The sequence below is a fragment of the Urocitellus parryii genome, chromosome 8, assembly GCF_045843805.1.
Source record: "Urocitellus parryii isolate mUroPar1 chromosome 8, mUroPar1.hap1, whole genome shotgun sequence".
Classification (NCBI taxonomy): domain Eukaryota; kingdom Metazoa; phylum Chordata; class Mammalia; order Rodentia; family Sciuridae; genus Urocitellus; species Urocitellus parryii.
In genome coordinates, this window is record NC_135538.1 from 141,390,605 (window position 1) to 141,414,444 (window position 23,840).

Below are 23,840 nucleotides of genomic sequence, written 5' to 3' on the forward strand. Positions count from 1 at the left end.
GCCTTGGCCTTTGTGCTTGTTCTCAGAGATCAGTGCTGAGCTGGGAAAGGATGTGTCGAGTTTGCCAAACTGGCACTGTCACTGTGCTCATCACCAGCCTGTGGCTCAGAGCCAGAGCCTTTCCAAACTATGACAGTGTTTTCTGTCTATTTTCAAATACTTAAATAACCTACAAAGATTGATAGCAAGGATTTGGAATAATATTCATGAATAGGCTCACAAAAAACAGACAAGTCTGACTTACCCCCATTTCTCTGTGAATTCTGATGGTAAGTGTTCCGGTGGCACAGACATTGTAGGAAAAGAGTGGGCTGGACTGCAGTCCTTCTTCACAAAGAAACAAGCAGCCAGTTTGGGAGACAGCTTTAGTCTGGAGCTCAGACCTTTACTAACCTAGGCTAGCTAACAAGGGAGATGGACATGAATATTTAAATTGTTAAGGAAACCAAATTAAAACAGGGAGACTCCTGTATCCAAAGCCCCTGAGAAATGAGGATTTCGCAGAAATTTTTCAAAATAATTTTAAGATTAGTTTAAGATTAAACAAAAGATTAACAAATTTCATTGCCAGATTACTAATTTAGAATCAGAAGTGGTTGTGACAGTTTGATAAACAAGGCTCTGGCCTGAGAGGTTTGACTAGATTTTTGTCTTCACTTTCTGATCCCATTTTAATATTTTCTGTGGTTGATTCCTTTGTGCACTGACGATTATTGCTTACTGCATATTAGATCATGTCGATATTTACAATACAACGTTTTGTTTGACAGTTTAATCTGAACAACACTCCACTTGAAGACTTGCCATGAATGACAGTGCCCCACACCTCCTGGCCTTGGACGTGTGTGTGGCGTTACAGAGTGCACCTAGGAAGGGTGAGTCTGCACGGAGGGAGGGGGCATCTGCTCTGAAGTTTCAGGGTCCAGCATCGCCTCGATGCTGACCAAAGCATTAATGGATTAACCTAGTAGCAATATATTAATACATTCTGGTACAAATGATTTTATAAACTCAGAAGAAATTAGTTTATGCTAAAACATACAACTTTCAATTCAGTCTTTGCTTTAAAACAAGCGGACTTGTTGGGCTGATGCCAGGCATGCGTTCCCTGTCACTCTGTCATTGGGCTTTCTTGCTTATCACTCCATTCACTTCGGCGAAGCAGGCTTTGGAAAAACCATTTCTGACTTCTTTTCCTGCAGGCAGCTCTTGCATGTCTTTTTTCATTGGCTTTTTTCGGTATGTCTGTTGGGTGTGTATATATAGGAGAGAAAGAAAAAAAATTCCTTAGTAAGACCTTATCTCTAAGGCTGCATATGGTTAAAACAGTCCATGAATTTCTTGGGCACTGTACTTTCTCCTAGGAATTCGTGTTTGAAATATGACCATGTTTAAGCCCCTCGTTAAAAACAGGGTAAAAGCAAGACAAATGTGTGATGTTAATGAGAGGTTCCCTTCATCTTATATTAGGTCAGGATTTCCACATTAAGGGATTAGCACTGAAATTTTTCTGCATTAGTTTCTTACTTGGAAAGGATATAATTTTTTAAAAAGATACCTCAAATGAAAAAGTGCTATTTTATTCTAAAAGACCAACAACTGGGTTATTGGATTGATTTGGCTTCAGAGTATCCTCCATTTTTGGTGCTGGAATCCGGGCCTCCCCACTGAGCATAACCCCAGCTGGGCATAGCCTTCCTTCTATGATAACTATCATCTCATTTTTACTACTAATAGTACTAAGAGTCAAGACTGTACTTACAGACTCAGCGTCAGGACTGAGATTTGATTTGAGCCAGCGTGTGGGGCTCAGGCTTCCATTGCCATTATCTACCGCTGCTGGGCTTCTACTTCCTGCCTAGGGTTAATATCCAGCACCTCAAACTCCCCACTTTCCTTTAACACTCCTCTGTGTGTGTGTGTGTGTGGCTTTGTTTGGGTCTGTCGACTATTATTTCTTAAGAGACAAAGCCTAGTCAGTCCAATTTCAGAAACACAAAATCTAAAAAGATGTCAAAGGTTTAGTCCTCCAGATGGACTCTATTTGCTTAAAACAATGATGAGTTCTCTTGTTCACCAAACTAAAAAATAAGAGCATTTCTTGTTCAAAAGAAACCGCAAATGAACACAATTTCTGAAGTACTGTTTTGAATGTAAATATGCCTTTTTTTTTTTTTTAAAAAGGAAGCATTCCATTTCCCCAGCCCACAAAGGAGTGCAATTTAAAATCTACAACCCACTGAGGCCTATGCTCTGTCATAGCTTTCATAGGTTCTTGCAAAACAGTCACTTTGAAATTGCATTTTGAAGCTCTAATTGTTAAAAAGAAAATGACACTTAATAAACAAAAAGCCAGTGTAACCTTTCCACACTAATTGGCCTTAAGGAATTTTATCCAAATGATCTATAACACTATGATATATTAAAAAATAATGTCCCATTTTTCTCCATTCATGTAAGTTTCCTAGATCTGTCTCACACCTGATTAATTTTCAGAATGCAAATACATGATGCAAACAATATAACTCGGTATTTCTGATAAATGTTTTTCAATGCAATGCACATAGAGTTTTAGTAGAATACCCCCTAGACTATTAACTGTGGTTCTTCTTTGAGTAGGAGGCCATAGGGAGAGAAATCAGAATGCAAGTTTTATTTTTTCATTTACAAACCCATCATCTAAATTCATCCACAAGCATCTGCTTAATATTTAATCAGTAAAATTACAAACATATAATGCAAAGTGCACATATGCTGTGTTTTGCTACAAATATTTCTATTTCACATACCTGAACATAAAAATTTAAGAACAGGACGACTAGTGTCATCATATAGGAGGACTGGAAGATGAGGCAACCAAAGGGGAAGCCACAGGGCTTCACAACGGCACTCAGCGTGTGGGTGATGGTGAGCAGGAACTGCACCTGCAGGGGCACAGAGGGCCAGAGTGAGCGAGTTCTGCTCCCCCGGGCCCAGGGACCTCCTCAGTCAGATCAACTCCTGTCATGCTCTACATTTTTCAGGAATGAAACAAGCACAATGCTGAGGCAGCCCTCTATCCTATCCAGGAACTATCTGAACTTAGTAATGGCAATGTTATATAATTACCAATATAAGTTTCTTATGAAGAAGCAGCAGCTAAAGTTATTTAAATAAAAATGTTTAGCTTATAATTTAAAAAATATTCATCTATTTCAGAGCAAGGATCTTCTCATCATAAATTGTATATATACAAACATTTTAATTCACAAAATAATTCTTAAAGGCTCTTAGAGAAAAATAGGCATCCTCATCACATGTAGAGAGGCCTCTGATGTCCAAAAGACAGATTCCTACTTCCTACTCCTCCATGAGCCATATGGAGAGAGCTGGGAGTGACATACCAGCTGAGCCTGTGTGAGGTATTTCTTCCACCAAAGGTACTTGTGCATGGATGGAAACACAGAGAGTCCATAATAGGAGTACATTAGAATGTGGATAAAGCTGTTCAGTGTTGGTCCAAAGAAACCTAGGAAAGTATAGCATGAGTTACTATTTTATAAAATAAGACTGTTCATTCTCCTTTGTCTAGTGATATTCTTCCTGTGCGTAATAACTAAAAATTAATAGGTAAAGGACAATCATATGATGAACTTCATGCTGATAAATTTCCCAATTATTGTGCTATTGCCCTAAGATTTGGCAGAAACTTCTGGATTGAAGTAAACTGGGATACTTTTTCAGCCAGAGTGCCACCCAGTTCTTATTTGCAAAGTTTTAACTATCTCTTTGTCATTACAATAGCTAATGGGGGTGGGGGTGGGGCAGATAACTTAGAGCTAGAGGCAGAGTTCCTCTTAACCAGAACTATCTTTACTTTGACTAAACCTTGGATGGGAAAAAGCCTCCTGTGGGCAGCAGGTTATCATTCAGGGAAAGAGTGCTTGTCCAGGGTGCACAAGCTGTTATGACACTTGGATTTACATAGAAAACACAGATATAGTGTGAGTATCAGGAGACACGTTAGTGATATTTACTTGAGTTTTTATTTCTATCAATTAGTGAATGATCATTGCTTAAGGTTTTTATAATACTCTTGAGTGGAAACTATCACATTATTTATAGGACTTTTTACACAATGATTTAAGATTTAGGTACTAATTTGTAATGAAACTTGATAAAAAATACTAACCTTCGAAATTCTCCTTTGATAGTTATTATAGTCTTCTTTAAGTATCAAATTTGTAAAAAAGTAGATTCTGTCTAGGAGGAGTGTGGAAAGCATTCCTTTCTGCCTACTGCATCCCTACCAGTTTCCCTCCTGACACTAGTTTTTATTTGCATCTTCAGTCAGTGATATAAAGTGGTCCCTGACCTGATAGCTTTACTTCAACCCTATGATGGTGTGAAAGTGATGCAGTCAGTAGAAACCACAACTAGGATTCTGAGTGTTAGCCAGGGGGCTAGTGGTATGTGCTGTAATACTCATGATGCTGGGGAGCTGCGGCTCTCAGGCAACCCTGGGGTCACAGGAGGAACAACCCACACTGCCAGATGCTGTGCTGCTGTTGGGATGTTTGATAGGTTGGTTGTATTAACTGTGTTTTTGACTTATGAAATTTTTTAACTCACAGTGGGTATACCAGGATGTGGCTCCATACATCTGCACTCCAAATTTTCTTGGGATTGTTTTCTATTTCCACAAAGACATTGAATTGTAAAACAAAAGAATTTTCTTAAATTTTACCTGTTCTGATTTTTCATAGGATATTTTCAAATTGGGGGGATAACACATTATAAAATAGAAACTCCTGTTCTTTCCAGCTCAGTGCTTCTCAAACTGCAGTTTGTGACTGATGCAGTAATGAACTGTGAAGTCAGTGCAGAGAGAACTGTCTGCTTTTTGTATTTTGACAAGTGAAATAGAATTTACAAAAAAAAACCCACAGTAAATACTGTTACCTGAAATTTTTGTTTCATAAAAAATTGTATATACCACAGTATATCAGGAAGAGCCACAGTTGGCCAAGTGAGGTGCACACCTGTAAGCCCCTCAACTTGGGAGGCTGAGGCAGGAGGATTGCAAGTTTTTAAAGCCATTCTTGATAACTTAGCAAGACCCTCTCTCAAAATAGGGATAGGGATATAGCTCAGTGGTTAAATGCTCCTGGGTTTAATCCCTGATTTTAATAAGAAAAAAAAGTCACCGTATATATTTAATGAAATTTTTGTTTCACACACAATACATAATATGAATAAGTGGGCTGGATTGTGAAATAAAATATATTTTGTACTGCAGTTCTCAGTTAACAAAATTGAAAGTCATTGCTCTAGTGGGTCACACAAAGATGTTATCTTAATTTTTCAGAATGTAAAAACAAGCCCTAAGAGCTAAATAACTCTATATCACAACCAAGTGGTAACTCTTGAAGGTGCCACTTTCCACAGGAACCAAACAGAACCTATACCAGAGTTGGTCTGCTCTGGCTGGGTGTGTGTCTCTGCCTTCTGACATCTGGTGTATGGGAAAGAAAATATTTTTAAAACTTAAAATTACATTCAGATTTTGCCAGCATCAAAGGATAGAAATTCAAAGGCCACTAGTGAGCACCTGCTTCCACAGCCCCACTCCCCACCCTATTGGGTGGCCTGTGAGAGCCATGGCATAAGACCAGAAACCAGCAGGGAACTTACTCTGTCCACAGGGTATCCAGTTCAAGACACACCACCAGATGTTAAACATGGAGGCATGATGGTAGACATGAAGGAAAGTGATCTGATTTGTCTTTTTTCGCAAAACAAAGAAAATTGTGTCCAGGAACTCTACTAATTTGGAGAAGTAGTACCACCATAGCACCTTGGCTACCTATAAAAATTTAAAAAGGGGAGAAAGGTGTGAGAAGTGAAAATGTCCCTGCATAGCCCTACCGCTCATCCTGCCTTCCATACACCACCTGTGCATTACCAGCGTGTGTCTTGTTCTCAGACTACTTACTGCTAGTCCAGAGTCTTTGCCTCCAGTTTCTCCTCATTCTAGGCAGTATACCCTGCTCAAGTGAAAGTCGGATTTTCTTCCCAAAATACCTATGTGTCCAAGCTACCACTCGGCACCTACAAAACTAAGTGGATTCCTCATCACTGTAGTCTGGTACCATGTAAGTCATCTGCATTCTCCTACTCGAGTGCCAAGGACTCTTCTTCCTGCATCCAACACTCCTGTCCTACCTCCAGGTCAGTCATGTTTTAGTCATCCTTTATTAATACTCCTTCAATGCCACCACCTCCTCTGGAACGTGCCCAATCTTTTCCTTTCCTTTCCTTAGGTGGAACCAGTGGCTTCATGTATAGTCTTAAATTACTTGCCTACATCTCTATAATCAACCACCATTAAAGTCTAGCAAGTGTTGTGAACCTACTGTTGGACTGCATATAACTCAGAGGCAGAGACGGTCTCATTCAGACTTGTGCAGTATGTAGCTCTCAACAGGTCATTACTGTTTGTTATACTAAATTATAATTCTTCTGTGCTCTAATGTACCTGTTTCTCTCAAACATTATATTACCTAAAAAAAAGTCTGACTACATCATTTATGCCTCTGAGAGGAAGAGATTAAAAGTCAAGAAGTACTTTGTCCTTACTAACATTGATAGGTCATGATTACCAATTTGCTTTCCTTCCAATGCCCTTTACATAGTCTTATCTACCTAGAAATACCTCATTACTTAGTTAAGAGCATGGTGTTTTTTGTTTTTAATGTGTTTGTTTATGCATTGTAGTTATTCCTAATTGTTGAGTTTATGTCAACATACATGCATGGAATTTTGTCCATTTCAGTCCTCAGTGCCTCCTCTTTCCCTCCCCACCCCCATTCCCCTTCTCTACTGGTCTTGCATTTATTATTATTATTAAAAATATTTTTAGTTGTAGATGGACACAATATCTTTATGTGGTGCTGAGGAGCGAACCCCAGTGCCTCACACGTGCAAGGCAAGAAGTGCTCTACCACTGAGCTACAGCCCCTCTTATAATTGGTGCTTTATAGATAAATGGGGAATTCACTTGTGACATACATGCTTGCTTAATTTTATCCACTTCATTCTGCATTTCCTCCCTTTTCCAGTCCCTCCTCCACTGATCTTCCTATAATATCTGACCCCCCCTTGGCCCCCCACTTTTTCCCCTTATTTTGCTCTAGCTTCCGCAAAAGGAGCTTGGTGATTTAAACATTTTTGAAGAGGTTAGATAATAGGAATCTTGAAATTAGATTATCATGCTATACTGTCTACTTCTCAAGACATTCATGAGATAGTGGCATTCTTCTTAATGTCTGGAACAATTAGCCTTCAGAAATATTAATACATTTAGAATGGCAACTTTGAGCAGACTCTTTTCCCAATATGCACTAGCCTGTAATAATACATTAGAAATAAAATGGGTATAGAGAAACCTACATCTTACTTTAAAACATATCATCTTTTATTGATAACCCTCAAAGTCTTTTATTACAGAAATCTCAAACATTCTCTAATACAGGAAGAATAACTGTGTCCATCCTTAAACTTTGAGAATTTTCAATATGACTCCAATTTTAGTTTTCTCAATTCCTAAAGCATTTTTGTGGGGTGCGGTAGATCATTATAAGCAATTTCAAGACATCATTTTATCTATAAATATTCCTAATGAACTTTTATTTTAACAAACCATGAGTCATTATCTTATCCATACAATTTACTTCTAAATATCTTCTAATAGCCTTTCTTATTTAAATCAGGATCCAAACAAGGTCCACACTGAAATTTTATTGATATGGTCTTAAAGTTACTCATCTTGTTCCTTCCTTTTATCCCCACTCCCCATATCTTTTTCTTAAAACTCCCATCAGTTATACAGAACTCCTCATATTTTGGACTTGGATGTTTATTTTCTCTAACCATCTCTGCCATATCTCTAACTTGCAATTAGATTTTTAATTATTTTTTTGTAAATATACCAAATAATGAAAACTAGCTACTCATCACTGAATTTCAAGAATTTTCAGTATGACTCTCATTTTCTCGATTCTAATTCCTACCACTTTCTTTGGCAGGGGCTGGGGTGTAGACCATTATTTATCAACATGCAGGTCTGCCAGGTAGGATTTCTGTTGTTTCAAGTTCACTTCCCCGCTGCTCCAGTGATGTTCAGAGGGGCAGTGAGCTCGGGTATGTAGGAGCTACAAAACGGCAATTTTTCTGTTATTTGGTGCTTTTTTTTTTTTTTCCTACAACAAAGATTTACCCTTTTCATCTCTTTGGAAACTTGGATATAAAATGCAAAATGATGGTCTGGCAACTTTCATAAGATTTTTTTTAAACTCCAATTTTAAAAATACATTTAGTATGTTTCAGTCCATCCCAGTCAATGTTCTTTTATATAGTGTCCCATCGCCAGTGGGCATTCCTTTAAGGTGGCCCCTTCATGTCATGATGCTTATAATGTTTCTTTGCTTTGGGTCACTGGATGTCCTGGGTTTACCTGAAATACATTCTCTGCCCCAAACTGGAATTTGGCCACTTGGCTCTAAGAACCCTCATTCCTTGGGGTAGAAAATTATATTTTGAGAGCACTTCTGGATAAGCATGGCTCACTGCCCTGGGCTGTCATAGACAAAGCAAATATTTTTTAAGAAGTATAATTTTATTATTTCTAATTTGTATGGTTACTGGGTTTTAGTTTAACTTTTAAAAATGTCTTTTCTTTGTTTCAAATATTAGTTACTTATATAACTTACATATTTTATCCTAAAATGTCCCTGTAAGAGTCTCAGAATAGTAATAGCAACAAAAAATCCTTCTAAAGGTATCTCATTAGGGACATCCACTCAAAAGCTTTTAAGTGGCCATGTCCTTACTTAATAAGTATACTTAAGGTATACTCATTGATTTGTTTCTAAATTTTTTGGGGGAAGATGCTTTACTTTCTTTTTATAATTACATAAAACAGTTAATGGTTCCAAAATATAACCGACTCTAGCTTTCATCCCTATTCCTCTGTCTCTCAAACAATTTTGAATAGCTTTTGGTTTATCCTGCCATTGTTTCAAGAATATGAGTAAATACACATAATCTCTTGACTATAGGTGCTATACAATAACCATGGTCTGCCAGCAAAGCAACCTCAAGATGATTCTGTAACATAGATGCCCTTGTTCCATTCTGTGGATGTGCCATGGTTTATTGAGCCAGTATCCTTCAGATGAACATTCAGAAGATATTTTTGTTACCAAACATTTCTACTGGAACAGGAACCCGTTATCTCATCCCAGCCCACCCTCACATGTGGAGGAAGAGCCTCCTCTCCTTTCAGTGAGAAATGGTAACAGATGGTTGTCTTGTTTCTAACAGCTCACCCTGATATCGCCTTCCCCAGCGCTGGTGAGATCTTGACACTGTAAGTTGTAGCCTCCTTCCCAACTGGAGAGAATGAGCTGTCAAGGAATCAAGAAAGGAGGGTTGGTTCAACATAAGAATTTGGAAGCAATTCCCCCCCACTTTTTTTTAACATACATGACAATAATGGAGTGTATTACACACATTATTGGCAACCATTCAAGGTTTGAGTACAAATGTCCCAGATTTTGTATTTAATCCAACCCTATCCTTAAACATTATCAAGGGATTTAATTCTTGAGGTTAAACTGAAACCAGTGGTTTTCTTTACAAAATTTTGTGTAATCATCTATTTCAACAACTAAGATGTAGAATTAATTGAATAAAAATTGAGTAAGGAAAGCCGGGCACATGCCTATAGTTACAGTGACTCAGAAGGATCATGAGTTCAAAGCCAGCCTCAGCAAAAGTAAGGTGCTAAGCCACTCAGTGAGACCCTTCTCTACATAAAATACAAAATAGGGCTGGGGATGTGGCTCAGTAGTCAAGTGCCCCCGAGTTCAATTCTGAGTACTGCCCCCCACCCAAAGTGTAAGGAAACCACTAAAATTTAATGTGTTGTTTGTATAATTTCATGAAATATATACCTATTGTCATTTTAAAGATCAACCATTTTCTTCACCGTATTTATGCTACTTGGTAAGTTTCATGATTAGTTAAAATCTTCTTACTCTTAAAGCAAAACAAACAAAAACCACAAACAGAGCTCTGCAAAACCTATGCTACTTCCAGCTCCTCTGTGTCTAGAGTCTTTGCCAGATACCTTGTTACAGTACTTGATGGATGAATGGTCTGTTCAGAGTTACACGGCTAGAGGTGGGAGAACCATTTGACTAAAGATCAAACTTCCTAAATCACTGTTCTTTCTCAACCTGGTAAGAAAATGTTAAATTCTCTCCCTGTAGGGGCTGGGGATGTGGCTCAAGCGGTAGCGCGCTCGCCTGGCATGCGTGCGGCCCGGGTTCGATCCTCAGCACCACATACAAACAAAGAAGTTGTGTCCACCGAGAACTAAAAAATAAATATTAAAAATTCTCTCTCTTAAAAAAAAAAATCTCCCTGTAAAAATGCAAGATTCTGGAACATTTGGCTCTGATTCCACAAAGTATAACAGACAAAAGGCCCAATATTTCCTGCTGTCCTAGAGATTGTAAAGGTATAGATCTGTTAAAACACTAAACCTTAAAAAGAGATGGACTACTAACATTTAGAAGGTTTCAGAACCTTTGTCTTTTTTTCACTGTTCTGATGATTCTCTTTCCCTTTAAGAAAACACCTTTCAGTTACCATAATTAAAGATTATCAGGACAAACAAATCCAGTGAAAGAAGCAAGACTTGGATTTTCCTGATGGGGAAATGACTTGATTGGTAATAGAGCTCAACAAATCCCAGAGCTGTAAGCTCCTGTTCTTACCTGGGAACAGTGACAAGCCAGACAGATCTAGGGACTACTTTAGAGGATATGCCAATTTCACATTGGTGCATTTTTTTCAAACTAAGAAAGCTGTTTAACTTTGTGTACAATAATTGACTTAAAAATTTATGGTTAGGCTGCAGTTTTGTAGCATAGAGTTCTAATCGCTATTCTCCATGCTAAAAAAAAAAGTCATGGAGCAAGCCAGGGCACGTTCTCTATGACAGACTGCTTTAACCAGATTTAGTCAGGCTGATCCCATCCATGTGTCACCTGTCAGAGCTACCTTCATAGCAGAATAAGCAGCCAAGCCACAGAATGATCCAGTGTGAGGCAGGACGGCTATGTTGAAGAAAATGAAACAAGTCTGTCAAATAGGGTTAGCCTTGGCAGGTATAAACTAAATCACTCCAGAACATCCCTAGAGTTCATCCACTGCTCTAATCCAAGTTCAGTTCAGTTCAGTTTGCTTTTACAAATCTAGCAACTTGCCTTTACCTTGTCTAAGGGACAGTCTTTCTTTGCTACACAGAGAAACTAAACCATAAATCACTACCATGCAAACTTACCTAGTGTACTAAAATTCATCTTGTAAAGAATCCAAAATAAAAACTTTTTTCAGTACCAGGTAAAATTAGGATTTTAGAGTTGTCAGCATGGCTTTCCTGATCCCTAAAATTTCATTAGAGATTCATTCCACTCAAGATAATGGCTATTATACATTATTAGAATGGCACATATTAGAAGTCTGGTGTGGTGAAGTGCATCTGTAATCCCAGGGACTTGGGAGGCTGAGGTGAGGCAGGAAGACTTGATTGCCAGACCCTCTCTCGAAAAAGGGTAAGGAATGGGAGAATGTTCCTCAAATTACACTTGAGTTTAATTCCGCATATTAGAATAAGACACAGAATAAACTCCAGATGAGAAAACCTCTATTTTAAGGCAAGGATTTAATTCAAACACAGCAGGAAGTTTTGGTCATTATCAGTCATGTATAACTTGGGTCTGGTGCGTGCTGCAGCTTGGCCCTCCAGAAGTCAGTCTTGAGGGACAACTGACAAAGATGTGGTTGCATTCTTTAAGGGTAGGTGTATGCATGTATATGTGTACACATAACATTTATATGCATGTATATTTGCATTTCAGTGAAACTGAATTTGACATCTAAAAAAAATACTTAGGTTAAAAAAACACATGATCTTTAAAGGCCCATTCAAATTTAAATGATCCCAAATTGCAATTAGACTAAGGATTAAAGAATAGGCCTAAAATGGAATAAGAAAAGTTCAAGTTAGAAACAAAGACTTCCAGAACTTTGGGAAGGAACCATGTCAAATGCTGGAACAAGTTCTTGAGATCTTAACAGTAATGACAGCAACTGTGGAGCATTCTGGTAGGCCAGATGTGACTGCTTCCTAAATTGACTGGGCCTCCAGCTTTGGCCAGAGATGCTTACCTCTATTAACATGTAGGCGGAGAGAAGTGTGATTCCAAGATTATACAAGGTGAGGATTCCCCTGAGAGAAAAAGCAGGTCTGTTCTTCATGTATTTGTTACCCAGCCATATTGAAAGCAAATATATGACAGTAAGAACAAAGGTAGGCAGGTAAGAGTCCAACATGAACCACCCTCTGACTCGGGAATCTGAAAAGAAGCACACAGAATCCCGAGGAACGAGGTTTTGGTTAGCAATACATTTTTTTATACAGCATTTCCCCCATTTTTCCGTTGAGGGGTACGATCCAAGATCACCCATGAACGCCATGTACTGTTTTTTACGATACACAAATTTAATGCCTTTTTTCATTTTCACTAAGCACTTACCACCACATACCATAGTCAAAACTTTTTTCCTTTACAATTTCATGGATAGATTTATTCTTAGGTTTTAGCAACCTCAGCATGGATTATTTTTAGTGATTCTGGCAAATTTGAATCTACCAATCTTGTACAGTGGGGCCATTATTAAGTAAAACAAGGGCTGTGATTACACATCCACAACCTCCCCCATAGGGAAAATCTAGATAGTCAGAAGGCACATTTTTATTGTAATTTCTAAAAACCACATTGCCTAGAATCATTTATACAATAAACCAGGAGTGGGATTATAATACAGCCAAAGATAACAAAGGAAGAATGAACAGCAGGGAGGTGAGAGCCTGAGTACATCATGTGCCCTGAATCTTTAAAAACCTGAAAAAAGCCCATGTGATAGCTTCATCATAGAACTGTTAACAATTGTAGACACAATGACTTGCTCTTTTTGTTTAAAGACCTAGAATTATAAAAATGGCATACTGTTTTTATTCTCCATAAACAGTTTAAGGAGCTGGTTTTGCCAATAGGCAAAGCCCTTTCCTTGATGAACTCCCCTAGTCTCAGTCCCTCTTCCCACTCTATCTACCAACCTTTAGTTAGACCACCTGTCCTAAAGAAGGCACCCTTTTTTGGAAAAAGTGCCTTGAGACCGGTGCCATTACTTACTCTGTACGCTTTTCCCACTGGCAATAAAGATAACTCTCACCCACCTCCCTCTTAATAACCAAAGCCTGTTCTATGTGCCACTTCCTGGTGTTCATTTCTGTGTAAATGTGGGCTGGGGCTATAGCTCAGTGGTAGAGCACTTGCCTTGCATGCTTGAGGCACTGGGTTCGATCCTCAGCACCCACGTAAAAATGTATCCAACTAAAAAAACTTTTTTAAAAAAGTCATCCTTTCTTGCCCAGATAAAAGGCCCTGCCTTCTGAAGGGAGCTTTTTCCTACTCTTTCATAACTACAGCTCCTCATTTACATAATAAGATTTTATTATGGCTATAACTGTTACTGAGCATTTATTCTGTTCCGAAGCCTGCATTAGTTTATTCTCAAAGCAATCCTATTATATAGGTGATATTATTCCCAGTTTGCTTTTGAGGAAAAGTAACATACTATCTCTATATGGTGGTGTATCCACCAAAAGATATGACAAAGCCCTAATTCCTGGTATCTGAATGTCACCTAATTTGGAAACAGGTCTTTGTAAATGTAACTGAGTTAGGATGAGTGGTGTCCTCTAAAGGGGGGAGGTTTGGATACAGGGACACAGAAGAGAAAATCATGTGGAGGCAGAGGCTAATGATGCATCAACAAGCCATGGAACCCCAGGGATTGACAACAACCACCAGAAACTTGTAGAGAAGCACAGAAGAGATTCTTCCCTATCACCTCAGGTGGGGAGAGGCTCTGCCAACACCTCAATTGCAGACTGCTGGCTTCTAAAACAGAATAAATTTATTATTTTAACCTTCTAGTTTGCAGTACTTTGTTATAGCAGCTCTAGGAAAAGAGCACATCTAATTTAGTACTTAAAGCTAGCACATCTGTAATAATTGGAAAGCTGTTACCTTTCCAACTCTAGTATATGTACTAGGAGACAGTGAGCAGGTCTTATTAAAAATGTTGTATCTAAAAATTTTTGCTACAGTTCTTAAGAATGGTCATAATGCTCCAATAAAAACATGGGAACAAATGTAATGTTTCTTGAGAACATTAGCTCTACATCTGTGTCAGGTACTGATACCACGTGTCCATAATCAGAAGACGGGACACCTAGAAGCTTAATAGGTTTCATGCCAGGCAATTTAAGCTAGGGCCATTTGAGGAAGGAAAAAGGATTCTTGACACTGAGATACTGAGCACCCTGTCACTGAGGAGGATGTGTGATTCAGTTGTCAATGGTACAATCTCCTTGCTACAGAGGAGAGCTTCCATTACAAACTGTCACAGCTGAGAAAACAAATGCAGTCCTTTCCTCCACAGAACTCATATCCACGTAACTCCACATCATGCTGATCTTACTGATAGCAAAGTTCAGTGTGAACTTGGCTCAGAGACGTTTTTAACTCCAGTGGATGTGCCCAGTAGAAAGCCAGTCACCTAAGTCACCTAATTCATAGTTCCTCCCAGTATCCTGCAGGCCTAGGCAAGAGGTTGCACCCTCTACCCTGACCTCCTTTACACCCACTAGACCTGCAAGGTATGGAATACATGAAAGTAGGTACGTAGACAGATCCTTTGTCCTGGTTACCCACGGGATCACCAAGAGGAGAGAATATGGAAAAAGTTTTTTTTTAAAAAAAAAAAAAAACAATCCATGACACACACGTATAATTTTTTTTTTTTCACACTGGGGATTGAACCCAGGGCTGCTTTACCATTAAGCTACATCCCCAGCCTTTTTTATTTTCTATTTTGAGACAGGTTTTGCTAAGTTATTGAGGCTGTCCTCTAACTTGTGATCTTTCTGCCTAAGCCTCCCAAGTCACTGGGATTTCATGCGTGAGCCACTACTCCAACAGAGTATCATTACAACTATATAAATCATCACATTAACGTGGAACAGTTTACAAAGCCTGTATAGAACTGGGGGTTGAGAGGGATCAAAACAATATCTAAGGGGGATAAAGGGGGGGAAAAAGGAAGTTTTCCTTCCTTTTCCACCTAACAGAGTTGAGGAAATAACTTGAGAGAACAATAGATTTTCTACAGGTTTGTGAACCAGCAAGGCTCAAGTGGAACAAAACATTTTGTCTAGAATTCATTCATTTGCAAAATATCTAGTGCTATTACATTCCCAGAACTGTGATAAGCCCTGCAGAAACGCAGCCCTCCTTTCCGAATGTTACCCCACAGCATGGCACACCTGCTGTGGGTTAACAGTGGGTGTGCCGAGAAGGAAGCTTGGCAAGAAGCCGCCACAGAGGAAAGAGCCTCGAGTAAAGGGCACTGGTATCTATCTCAAGTGTGAGAAGGAGCAAACCTGACTGGGAAGTGGAACGGGAATAGAAGGGAGGAGGTCCATGCTCAAGGAACAGCACATAAAGGAACTGTAAGTATCTGAGGAATTAAAAGATGTTTCCAGTGCCTGGGTCAAAGCTGAGTAAGGAAGACTGGCACTGAGCTGGCCCAGCAGCTGGGGCTACATCATTCAAGGGTCTGTTGTCCATGACGAGAAGTTTGGTCCAACCACATGGGTACTAGAAAGACACTGATGAACTGTAAGATACAACACAGTAGGGATTTGGATCTTTAGAATATTATCCCAGCTGATGCTTCTTCATGAATGATTCCAAGGAGAGAGACTGTTAGGAGCTATGACAGTCTAAATTGCTGGTGATGGAGGAATGATTGAGACTTCCAAGCTCATTCCAAAGACCGGGGCAGAGAAGTTCACCCGTGCTTAAAGGCAGGAATTCTACAGATGACCGGGCAGTGAAGAATGGAGAGGGAAGAGGAAAAGCTACAGAGACACTGGAGGAAAACACCGCATGTCGTTCTCCGTGTTCCTGCTTCCTGCTCCCAGAACTCCAGTACCAGGTGAGGTCGAACAGGAGAAGAAACGGGCCCTGTGGGATGTTCTCGGAGGACATTAAAGGTGAGGGTGCTATACTGTTTTCAAGACACCAGAGACAACATAATCCTTTTCTATAATTAAATGGCATTTTTCCTGCTCTCAAGAGCTCACTCACCTCGAGGCCCAAACATATAATCCAAAAAAGCATTGATTTCATCATCGAAGGCCTTTAGATGCTCCTAAAGAGAGAAAGAAAACATTATTTAAGGTTATTCATTTTTCAACTCTCAAAATGCTACTGCCCCAACACAGTTACAGTCTCCAAGGGCCCAGCTTCAAGGAGTGTTGACTGCAAAGACTTAAACAGGAAATGCAGCCTCACCTTTCACAAGCTTGCAGAGACTTGGAAGGAAACAATCTCTTTCATTTCTCATTTCCTGGAAAACAGACTTGTTGCATTTAAACTCAATGCCTTTTACTTCTGGAATGCAACTGTTCCACAAGCAACTACCACTGATGCAACTGAGGAGCTATGTGTAAGCAACAGGGAAAGTCTTATGAAGAATATAAATGCATTTTTTAAATGGAAATTAAGCTGCATTATATTTCATGAGGCCAAATCTAAGTTTTAAAGAGGACTTTTTGAAGTAAGGAAATTGTGTACTACAGCTAATCTTTTTTAACCTTGTTTCAAAGTTTTTTTTTGTTTTTTTTTTTTTTTTAAGCAACTACTTAATGTTATGGTAAAGAATGTCACTTGGGTGCACCAGATTAATTACTGTCATCTTAACTGTTCTTGGCTGGGGATGAATATTGCTAAGCATCTTAAGTTGGCCACTGTCAATTTGATCTACCTCTGATCCATGCACTTCTGCTGTTACACTGTCCCTGACCCTCTACACACTGTAGGTCTAACACTCCTCCTTAAGCAAAGGGAAGAAAAGAGCACAAGCCAGTGTTTCCAGAAGAGGATGGCTAACGAGGACTCGGGCCAGCAGACTGGTCCCTGGCTGGCTGTGGGTTAAATGGGGCAGCCTCAGGAAGTTCACACAGAGCAAGCTCTAGATTTAATAGCTGGAGTGCAGTCAAGACACCAAAGCATAAGTGCCAGAGAGGAGGAAGAAATCTTCTGGTGGCACCTGAAAAGAGGATCTGCCCAAGTGCAACTGGCATTAGCCACTTGGACCTGTTCTGGATTCGTGTCTTTGATCTGAGAGAAATTTCAAGGGAATTTAGATCTCTGGGAACTTCAGGAAGCCTGGGAGGGAGGATGGGACTACATTTACTAGCACCTACTACTGCTGACCAAGGCATTAATGACTTTGTTTTCCTTATTTCATAACATCTTTATAAAAATTATTTTGGCTAAATCAAGCCTGGAAGTTTCTCGACAATACTTTAAACTTTGGCTTCCATGTAGGGAGCCCTCCTGACTTGAGAAAGGTCAGTTACCTAACTTATCAGTGTGACAGCACAGGATCTGTGTGGTTGCTGGAATGGGCAGATCTGTCCAGAGGCCCATGATTCTCAACAGAGAAGGTTAAGAACCTAAAGGATGTACCTGCCCATGCAGCAGATACCAATGAAATCTTCCACTGCCATGTCTGTGAACAAATATTTAACATTTTAGTTTGTTTGCTAAGGTTCAAAATCCATTTTCCAAAATTTGTAGAGCTAGTAAAACTAATTAAAAGGCCACAAAACTCACTCTATAAACTTGCAGAAACTTATTCAAAGTGAAAGAGTAGAAACAAAAGAAGTAAAGATATGAAGAAAAGCAGAAAATGCAAAAAGATGAATATAAAGGGCATTCTTTCATTCACTTATGTATTCATTTATTAACCAGTTATTTGGGCATTGCCACAAGCCAGTACTATGTTAGATGCTAAAGCACAAAGTCAAATGAGACACGGTTCCTGTCTTTCCAGTTTTCAGTCTAGAAAGACTAACCAGCAAGTAAATTGAAAATCTCAGTGCCAGTACTTAAATATTATGAGAGATTTACAGAGATGTACTATAAGAAGACAGAAAAGTACTTTAATTTAGATCTCCGCCAAAGAGAAAGCTTCCGGGAAGAGATAAAGCTGTTGCTGAATTTTGAAATATTCTTCCATCGTCTAGATGGAGGAAAGAAAGAGCACACCAGGGAGAGACAGGTGTGTGGACAAGCACACCGGGCACCACTCACTTGGTAAATGTTCATCGCCAGGTTTTCTAGTAACCTGGAAAACAAATACAGCCAATGCAGGAAAATCAGAAGCCTAGTAAAAATTGCCTCTGGATTTCTGGGTCATTTCACATAGCGAGTAAGGAGGTTACACTGGGTGAGTAAAATATAAACAAAGTACACAGAATTTTGTGGTGTTAGTTAACTGAAGACAAACACAGCCAAGAATGATGCAGTAGAGCTTGGACAGGAAAATAACAACGTACATGTGCAAGTTCTACCTGTGCAAATGGAAAAGCATGCCGGGCAACTCAAGATTAGCATGATAATCCAGGAACAGAGAAAAACCAACTTCATACTCTGCTTCATTCAACATTTTTAATGAATTTATATGTCTGTCAGATAGTTGAAGACATAGAAGTGGTTGGCACAAAAGCATACAGATAATTGGGAAGGTGAGGCATATAGAAAGGTGAATAGCAAGAAATTGAGGGAGAGTCCAACTGTCAGGGTGAAAGATATAGGAGTGAAGAGTGAGATAGGTTTTTAAAGATAGTTAGAAACAAGATAGATTAGAAGGTAGGGGAACCGTCCTGCCTTCAGAACTGAGCAAGACAAGTGCTGTCCCGAGCTCTACACTTTTGAGGACTCTTCTCTAGTCATCCTTTGATATACCCCATCACACAGGAAAAAAAGTTATTTTGCCCAAGGAAACACATTTACCCATGGGCACAATGTCTCCTCTCCAGACTGTCTCAAGATCCCAAGGCCTCAGGACACTCTACCAACTAACCCGAACACACTTCTAAAACTCCTTGCCCCAACAAAAAAGTCCATGTTCCATGTTTGTGGTTGTGTGCAATAGATAGCTAAGGAACAGAAAGGATGGAAGCAAGGAGGATGTGTCCCTGATGACTTCTTACAGTGGGTGGGAATGTAAAATAGAACAATCACTTTCAAAACAGTTTGGCAGTAAAAACAAACATACACCCACTGTATGATCTAGCACCCCACTTCTGGGTATCCACCCAAGAGAAAAAAGAGAATATTTCCATGCATAGACTGGTATTAAAATATAGCAGCTCTGTAATAGCTAAAAATAGAAACCCGGAATGTCCACCAACAGGTGGTAAGTTGGGAACTGTCATATAATGAGACAGGTAGAGCATAAAATTATTATGCTGCATGAAGCAAGCTAGATTAAAGAATATATACTACATATTTCCATTTTTATAAAATTCTAGAAAATATAATTTATAGTGACAAAAAGCAGATCAGTGGTTGCTTAAGGACTGCAAAGGAAGAAACCAGAATATCCTTCAAAAATAAGAGTTAAGGACATCTGCACATATGCTTAAGTGAGAATTGGTAGCCAGCAGAACTGCACTATATAGCATGTTAAAGATGTCTTCACTAAAGATAAGTGATTCCACATGGAAAGTAGAATTTAGAGAAAATCAAAAGCAATCGAAATGGATCTCACTGAAGAGCCATAACGCAGAGCACCCTAACACAGGTGCTACCCTAACTCACGACTGCCTGTCTCTGCCAGCACCACCACTACTACCTCTTATGCCATCTCATCCCTACCCCAGGAAGCAGCACTGCTTAACACCTGGCTGATATCCTATGCCTGTTCCTTCTGCTAGCAGAAGACTGCTTGGAGGTGGGACAGTCTTCCTGGCAACTAAATGGGTAACTTCCCCCCCCCACACACACACACACTCCTGTGTCAGCCATCACCTTTTCTGGATATGTGGTAGACGGGAAAGCCAGGAAGGTCACATTTTACTTGTTGACACCATGATGCTCAATGAAACTCCCACCCTAACTGTATCAGCCGGGTCAACATTACCCCAAGTCTTCAATGCAAGGCCACTTCATGTCTGTGAACTGAAGGCGTGGAGCTTGGGGTCACCCAGAACACCACAACAGCCCACCTTTTCTTCAGAAAAGGCCGCCCTGCAGTCAGAATTTAACCACCAGGATCAAGGGCCATTTCACGGAAGCCAAGGCAGGAGGAAAGGCTAAAACAAACCCCACTACAAAACCCTGCTGTGCCGCTTCTGATCTCTAAAGGACCCCAGATTGAGCTGTCTTTCCTTCCTCTCTTCCTTCACTTCCTTTGTTACCTTCCCCTCTTCCATCTCCTTTCCTTCCTTTCTTCTCTCTCCATTCTTTGTCTTTAGCATCTGTCTACCATGACATTGTGTTGTATATAAAAAACCAGTGATTCAAGAGCTCAGTGTTTGTTCGGTTTTGTTGATAGTTTTATACATTTTGAAGACAACCAGAATAGCAATTCCTCAGCACAAACTCAGTGCTTTTTAAAATTAGCAAAAGCATCAAGATCACAAAACAGACTCTTACATGTAAAAGGAGACATGGATCCAAATCCTTTCTTCCTTGTGTTTCATAGTGAACTAAGTCTGAAGTGCTCGATGACAGCACATTAGGAGTTGGGACAGCCAGCTGAGGAATGGAGCATATTAGGATTAATCTGTCACTCCCTAATAGTTTCCCAGGTCATGGCTTAGGGTCAAGGCTGAGTTGTATAGACAGAGGAGAAGATGTGGCTCCTCTCAGGGACAAGGGAGGCAGTTTAGAGTACAGTCACACTATGAGCCAAACATAATGAGGCTTTTATATTGTAAAAGGGCTCAGGATGGTTGTCAAAAGTTGAGACCTCTTTTGGCAGACTGTTCCCAGCCAGTCCCTCAAGTATCTGAAGAAACTATATGTGTTCACATTTGTGACTGAAACTAAAAGGCTCAGACGATTGATAAGTGAACAGACACAAACACATCCAATTCTTTGGCTGCCATGCAGATGACCTGACAGTGTATATTATGCACATGTTACACTGACACTCTGAACTGCCTTTCGGGGACCTACTCACTCCATATCCCCACCTTCCCACTAGTGTTCTCTGGAGAGAGCAATGAATGAAGTTAGGTTGAGGGTAGGCAATGGGTGGGGGTACAACTACTCTAAATTGTTGTGTGTCTTACAGAATGATTTCCAAAACTGAAATCTTGGTCTAAATTAAGTCCTGAAAAATCAGAGGAACACTTAACATTTGGTTATCACATCTTAAAATACAAATGAGTGAACCATATGGCGAGTAATACTGGCTACTATTTTATCAAACACTTATTATGTGCTGGGCATTTGAGGTACACCATCCATGGTTTCACAACAGCCTTAAAAGCTGGGAATCTTTCCTGACTTACAGATGTTGAGCTGCAGGCTCAAGAGCACTGTGGCCACATCAGGCTTGAACTAAAGCGCAGCACCCTCCTTCAGGGTTCTCATGCCTTTAGATGGAGAGGTTCCAGAGCCTGGGTGTCAGAGGAAGTCTCTAAGCAGGGCTAAATGACAGCATGTCAGGAGATGGGACAGCCAGCAGGGCTCACCTTCCTTCCTTGGGCTGCAGTGTCTGGCAATATTCCTGGGTAACTGAGTCGGCAGGACAATTTCAATTAGGGGATAAACAGACTTTACAAAGGCCAGAAATGATGACTGCAGTTTTGTTTATTATGTTCTGCCCTCCCACGTGGCTCTTCATCTCATTTAGGGTCTAGTCAAATGACAGCTCCTTACACATCTCCCTGGTCATCTCTCATGGGTCCAGTTCCAAGGAGGAAGATGGCACCTGCTTGTGGGGTCTGGACCTGTGCTGTAGAATCACTGACCATCTCTTGACCTGCTCTACTTTTTCTTCCTAGCCCTTGTCATTACCAAACTTATCACTGGCTGTTTTGTTTACTGCCTGGGTCCTCCACCAAAATCCCGGAGAACAATGACTAACCACAAAGGGTATTTAATATTTATTGAATGAATTGATGAAACTTTCTTCTTCTAAACATTCACAATACTCATCTGCTCCTTTTTTCATATTACTTTGGGTACCTTATTAACATTCTCATATATGTCAATTTGGTTTCTAATGTATTTTGAATGACTCTAAGCACTCACAATGCTAGGTTTACCCTCAGAGCCAACAGGACCCATGTTTTCTTAATTTCTCTTTTGACGTTTCTTTCCTCCAAAGAGCAAAGAAAACAATTTCTTCTATGAATAAATATATATATGTACATATGTGTACACACACACAGTTTTTCACATACAATACATATACCTTTTCTTTTCCTTTTGGTGGCATGGAAGGGAGATAAGACTTGTGTCTCTCCTGATCAGGTCATAATATTTCTATTAAAGCATCATAGGACTGGATTCAGATGCTGTGTCAGTCTGCTGATAAGCACCACAAGGTTTTCTCATGTGAGCTATACAATTCAAGCCTTACCACACTCCTCCAAATAAACTTTTAAAACTATATGGCAATTTAAATTTTTATTGCTATTGAATTTATCTTCATTTCCACCTTATTTTTGCCTCTTGACAAGATCAATTCAAATTCCAAGACGTATATTTGTCTCCTCTCCCAATTTAACATGTTTATTTCAAAATTTTGACACCTTTATTAAAATAATAAAATGAAATTGAGTAGTCTAGGTAAAAGGAAAAATAGCCTTCTGGAATGCCTTTCTATAACTTCAAGGACCGCCTTTCTCCAAGAAACGAAACCATGGTGAAGTTGGATAACAAAGCACAAATTTGACTTAAGGAGATTTGGCTTAGATAAATAAATAGTATACCTATTTACCTAGCATGTGTGTCCAAGTAAAAAAAAATTATTTTTCACAATACACAAACTGTTCCAGATGATCACCTCTAGTAACTCACTATCAATACATCAGTTACATAATTGAACTATTACAACTAAAATCTAGAAAATTAATGGAATTACAGGAAAGTTGTACAATGCTCTCCTCGAGTTGGAAAAGAAAATCAATTTTTAATGGGTTGGTTTGATAAAACAGATATCATATAAAATGTCTACAAAGGATAACCCTACTTAGAAATTTTTGACTAAGTACCTGACAAGCAACTTAAATTTCCATCAAATATTTTATTATTTTGTATTGATACAAACAGATTAGTGATCAGTCCAATTCTCTATAGTAATCAGCACACATTTGGTTAAATCTTGAATCTCAAATCACATACTCTAAGCTACTAAAATCCAACTACCTTCAAAAGATCAGTAAAGCCAGTAGCTGTCCACCCACAACATTTCAATACCAGGATGCTCGGAGAACAGATCAAGAGGGCCCTTTAACAACTGTCTCCGCTCTGCTTTACCCACTAACACCACAAGAGAACAAAAATCCAGGTGAGCCACAGCTCCATTCCCATAGCAAGAGAAGGACCTGCCTTTAATAAAAGCAACCTGTCAGGGCTTCCCTCAAGGGAAACAGCAGTCTATCCTGAGTATGTGTCAGATTACCATTTTGTTAACAATAAAACAGGTTAAAATTTTACAAAGAGTCCCAAAGCAACCTACTTCAGTAACAGCCTCATTATTTCTATTATTACAAGTGTTAGTGATACTATTACCAGTATTTTAATATAACACAAAAATTACAGAACTCAGTGGAAGGAAAGTACATC

At 39.4% G+C, this 23,840-nt stretch overlaps 1 protein-coding gene across 1 annotated transcript in view; it reads right to left on the minus strand.

The window, feature by feature from the left end:
• Window positions 1-613: 613 nt before the first annotated feature.
• Window positions 614-23,840, minus strand: part of Elovl2 (ELOVL fatty acid elongase 2) — a 50,321-nt gene continuing 27,094 nt past the window's right edge. The window contains exons 2-8 of the mRNA XM_026384628.2: window positions 16,332-16,395; window positions 12,280-12,467; window positions 9,369-9,446; window positions 5,674-5,845; window positions 3,384-3,508; window positions 2,790-2,924; window positions 614-1,245 (exon numbers count right to left, since the gene is read on the minus strand). Of these exons, the coding sequence (XP_026240413.2) occupies window positions 1,120-1,245; window positions 2,790-2,924; window positions 3,384-3,508; window positions 5,674-5,845; window positions 9,369-9,446; window positions 12,280-12,467; window positions 16,332-16,395 (888 nt within the window). The 3' untranslated portion in view covers window positions 614-1,119. The remainder of the gene's footprint in view (window positions 1,246-2,789; window positions 2,925-3,383; window positions 3,509-5,673; window positions 5,846-9,368; window positions 9,447-12,279; window positions 12,468-16,331; window positions 16,396-23,840) is intronic.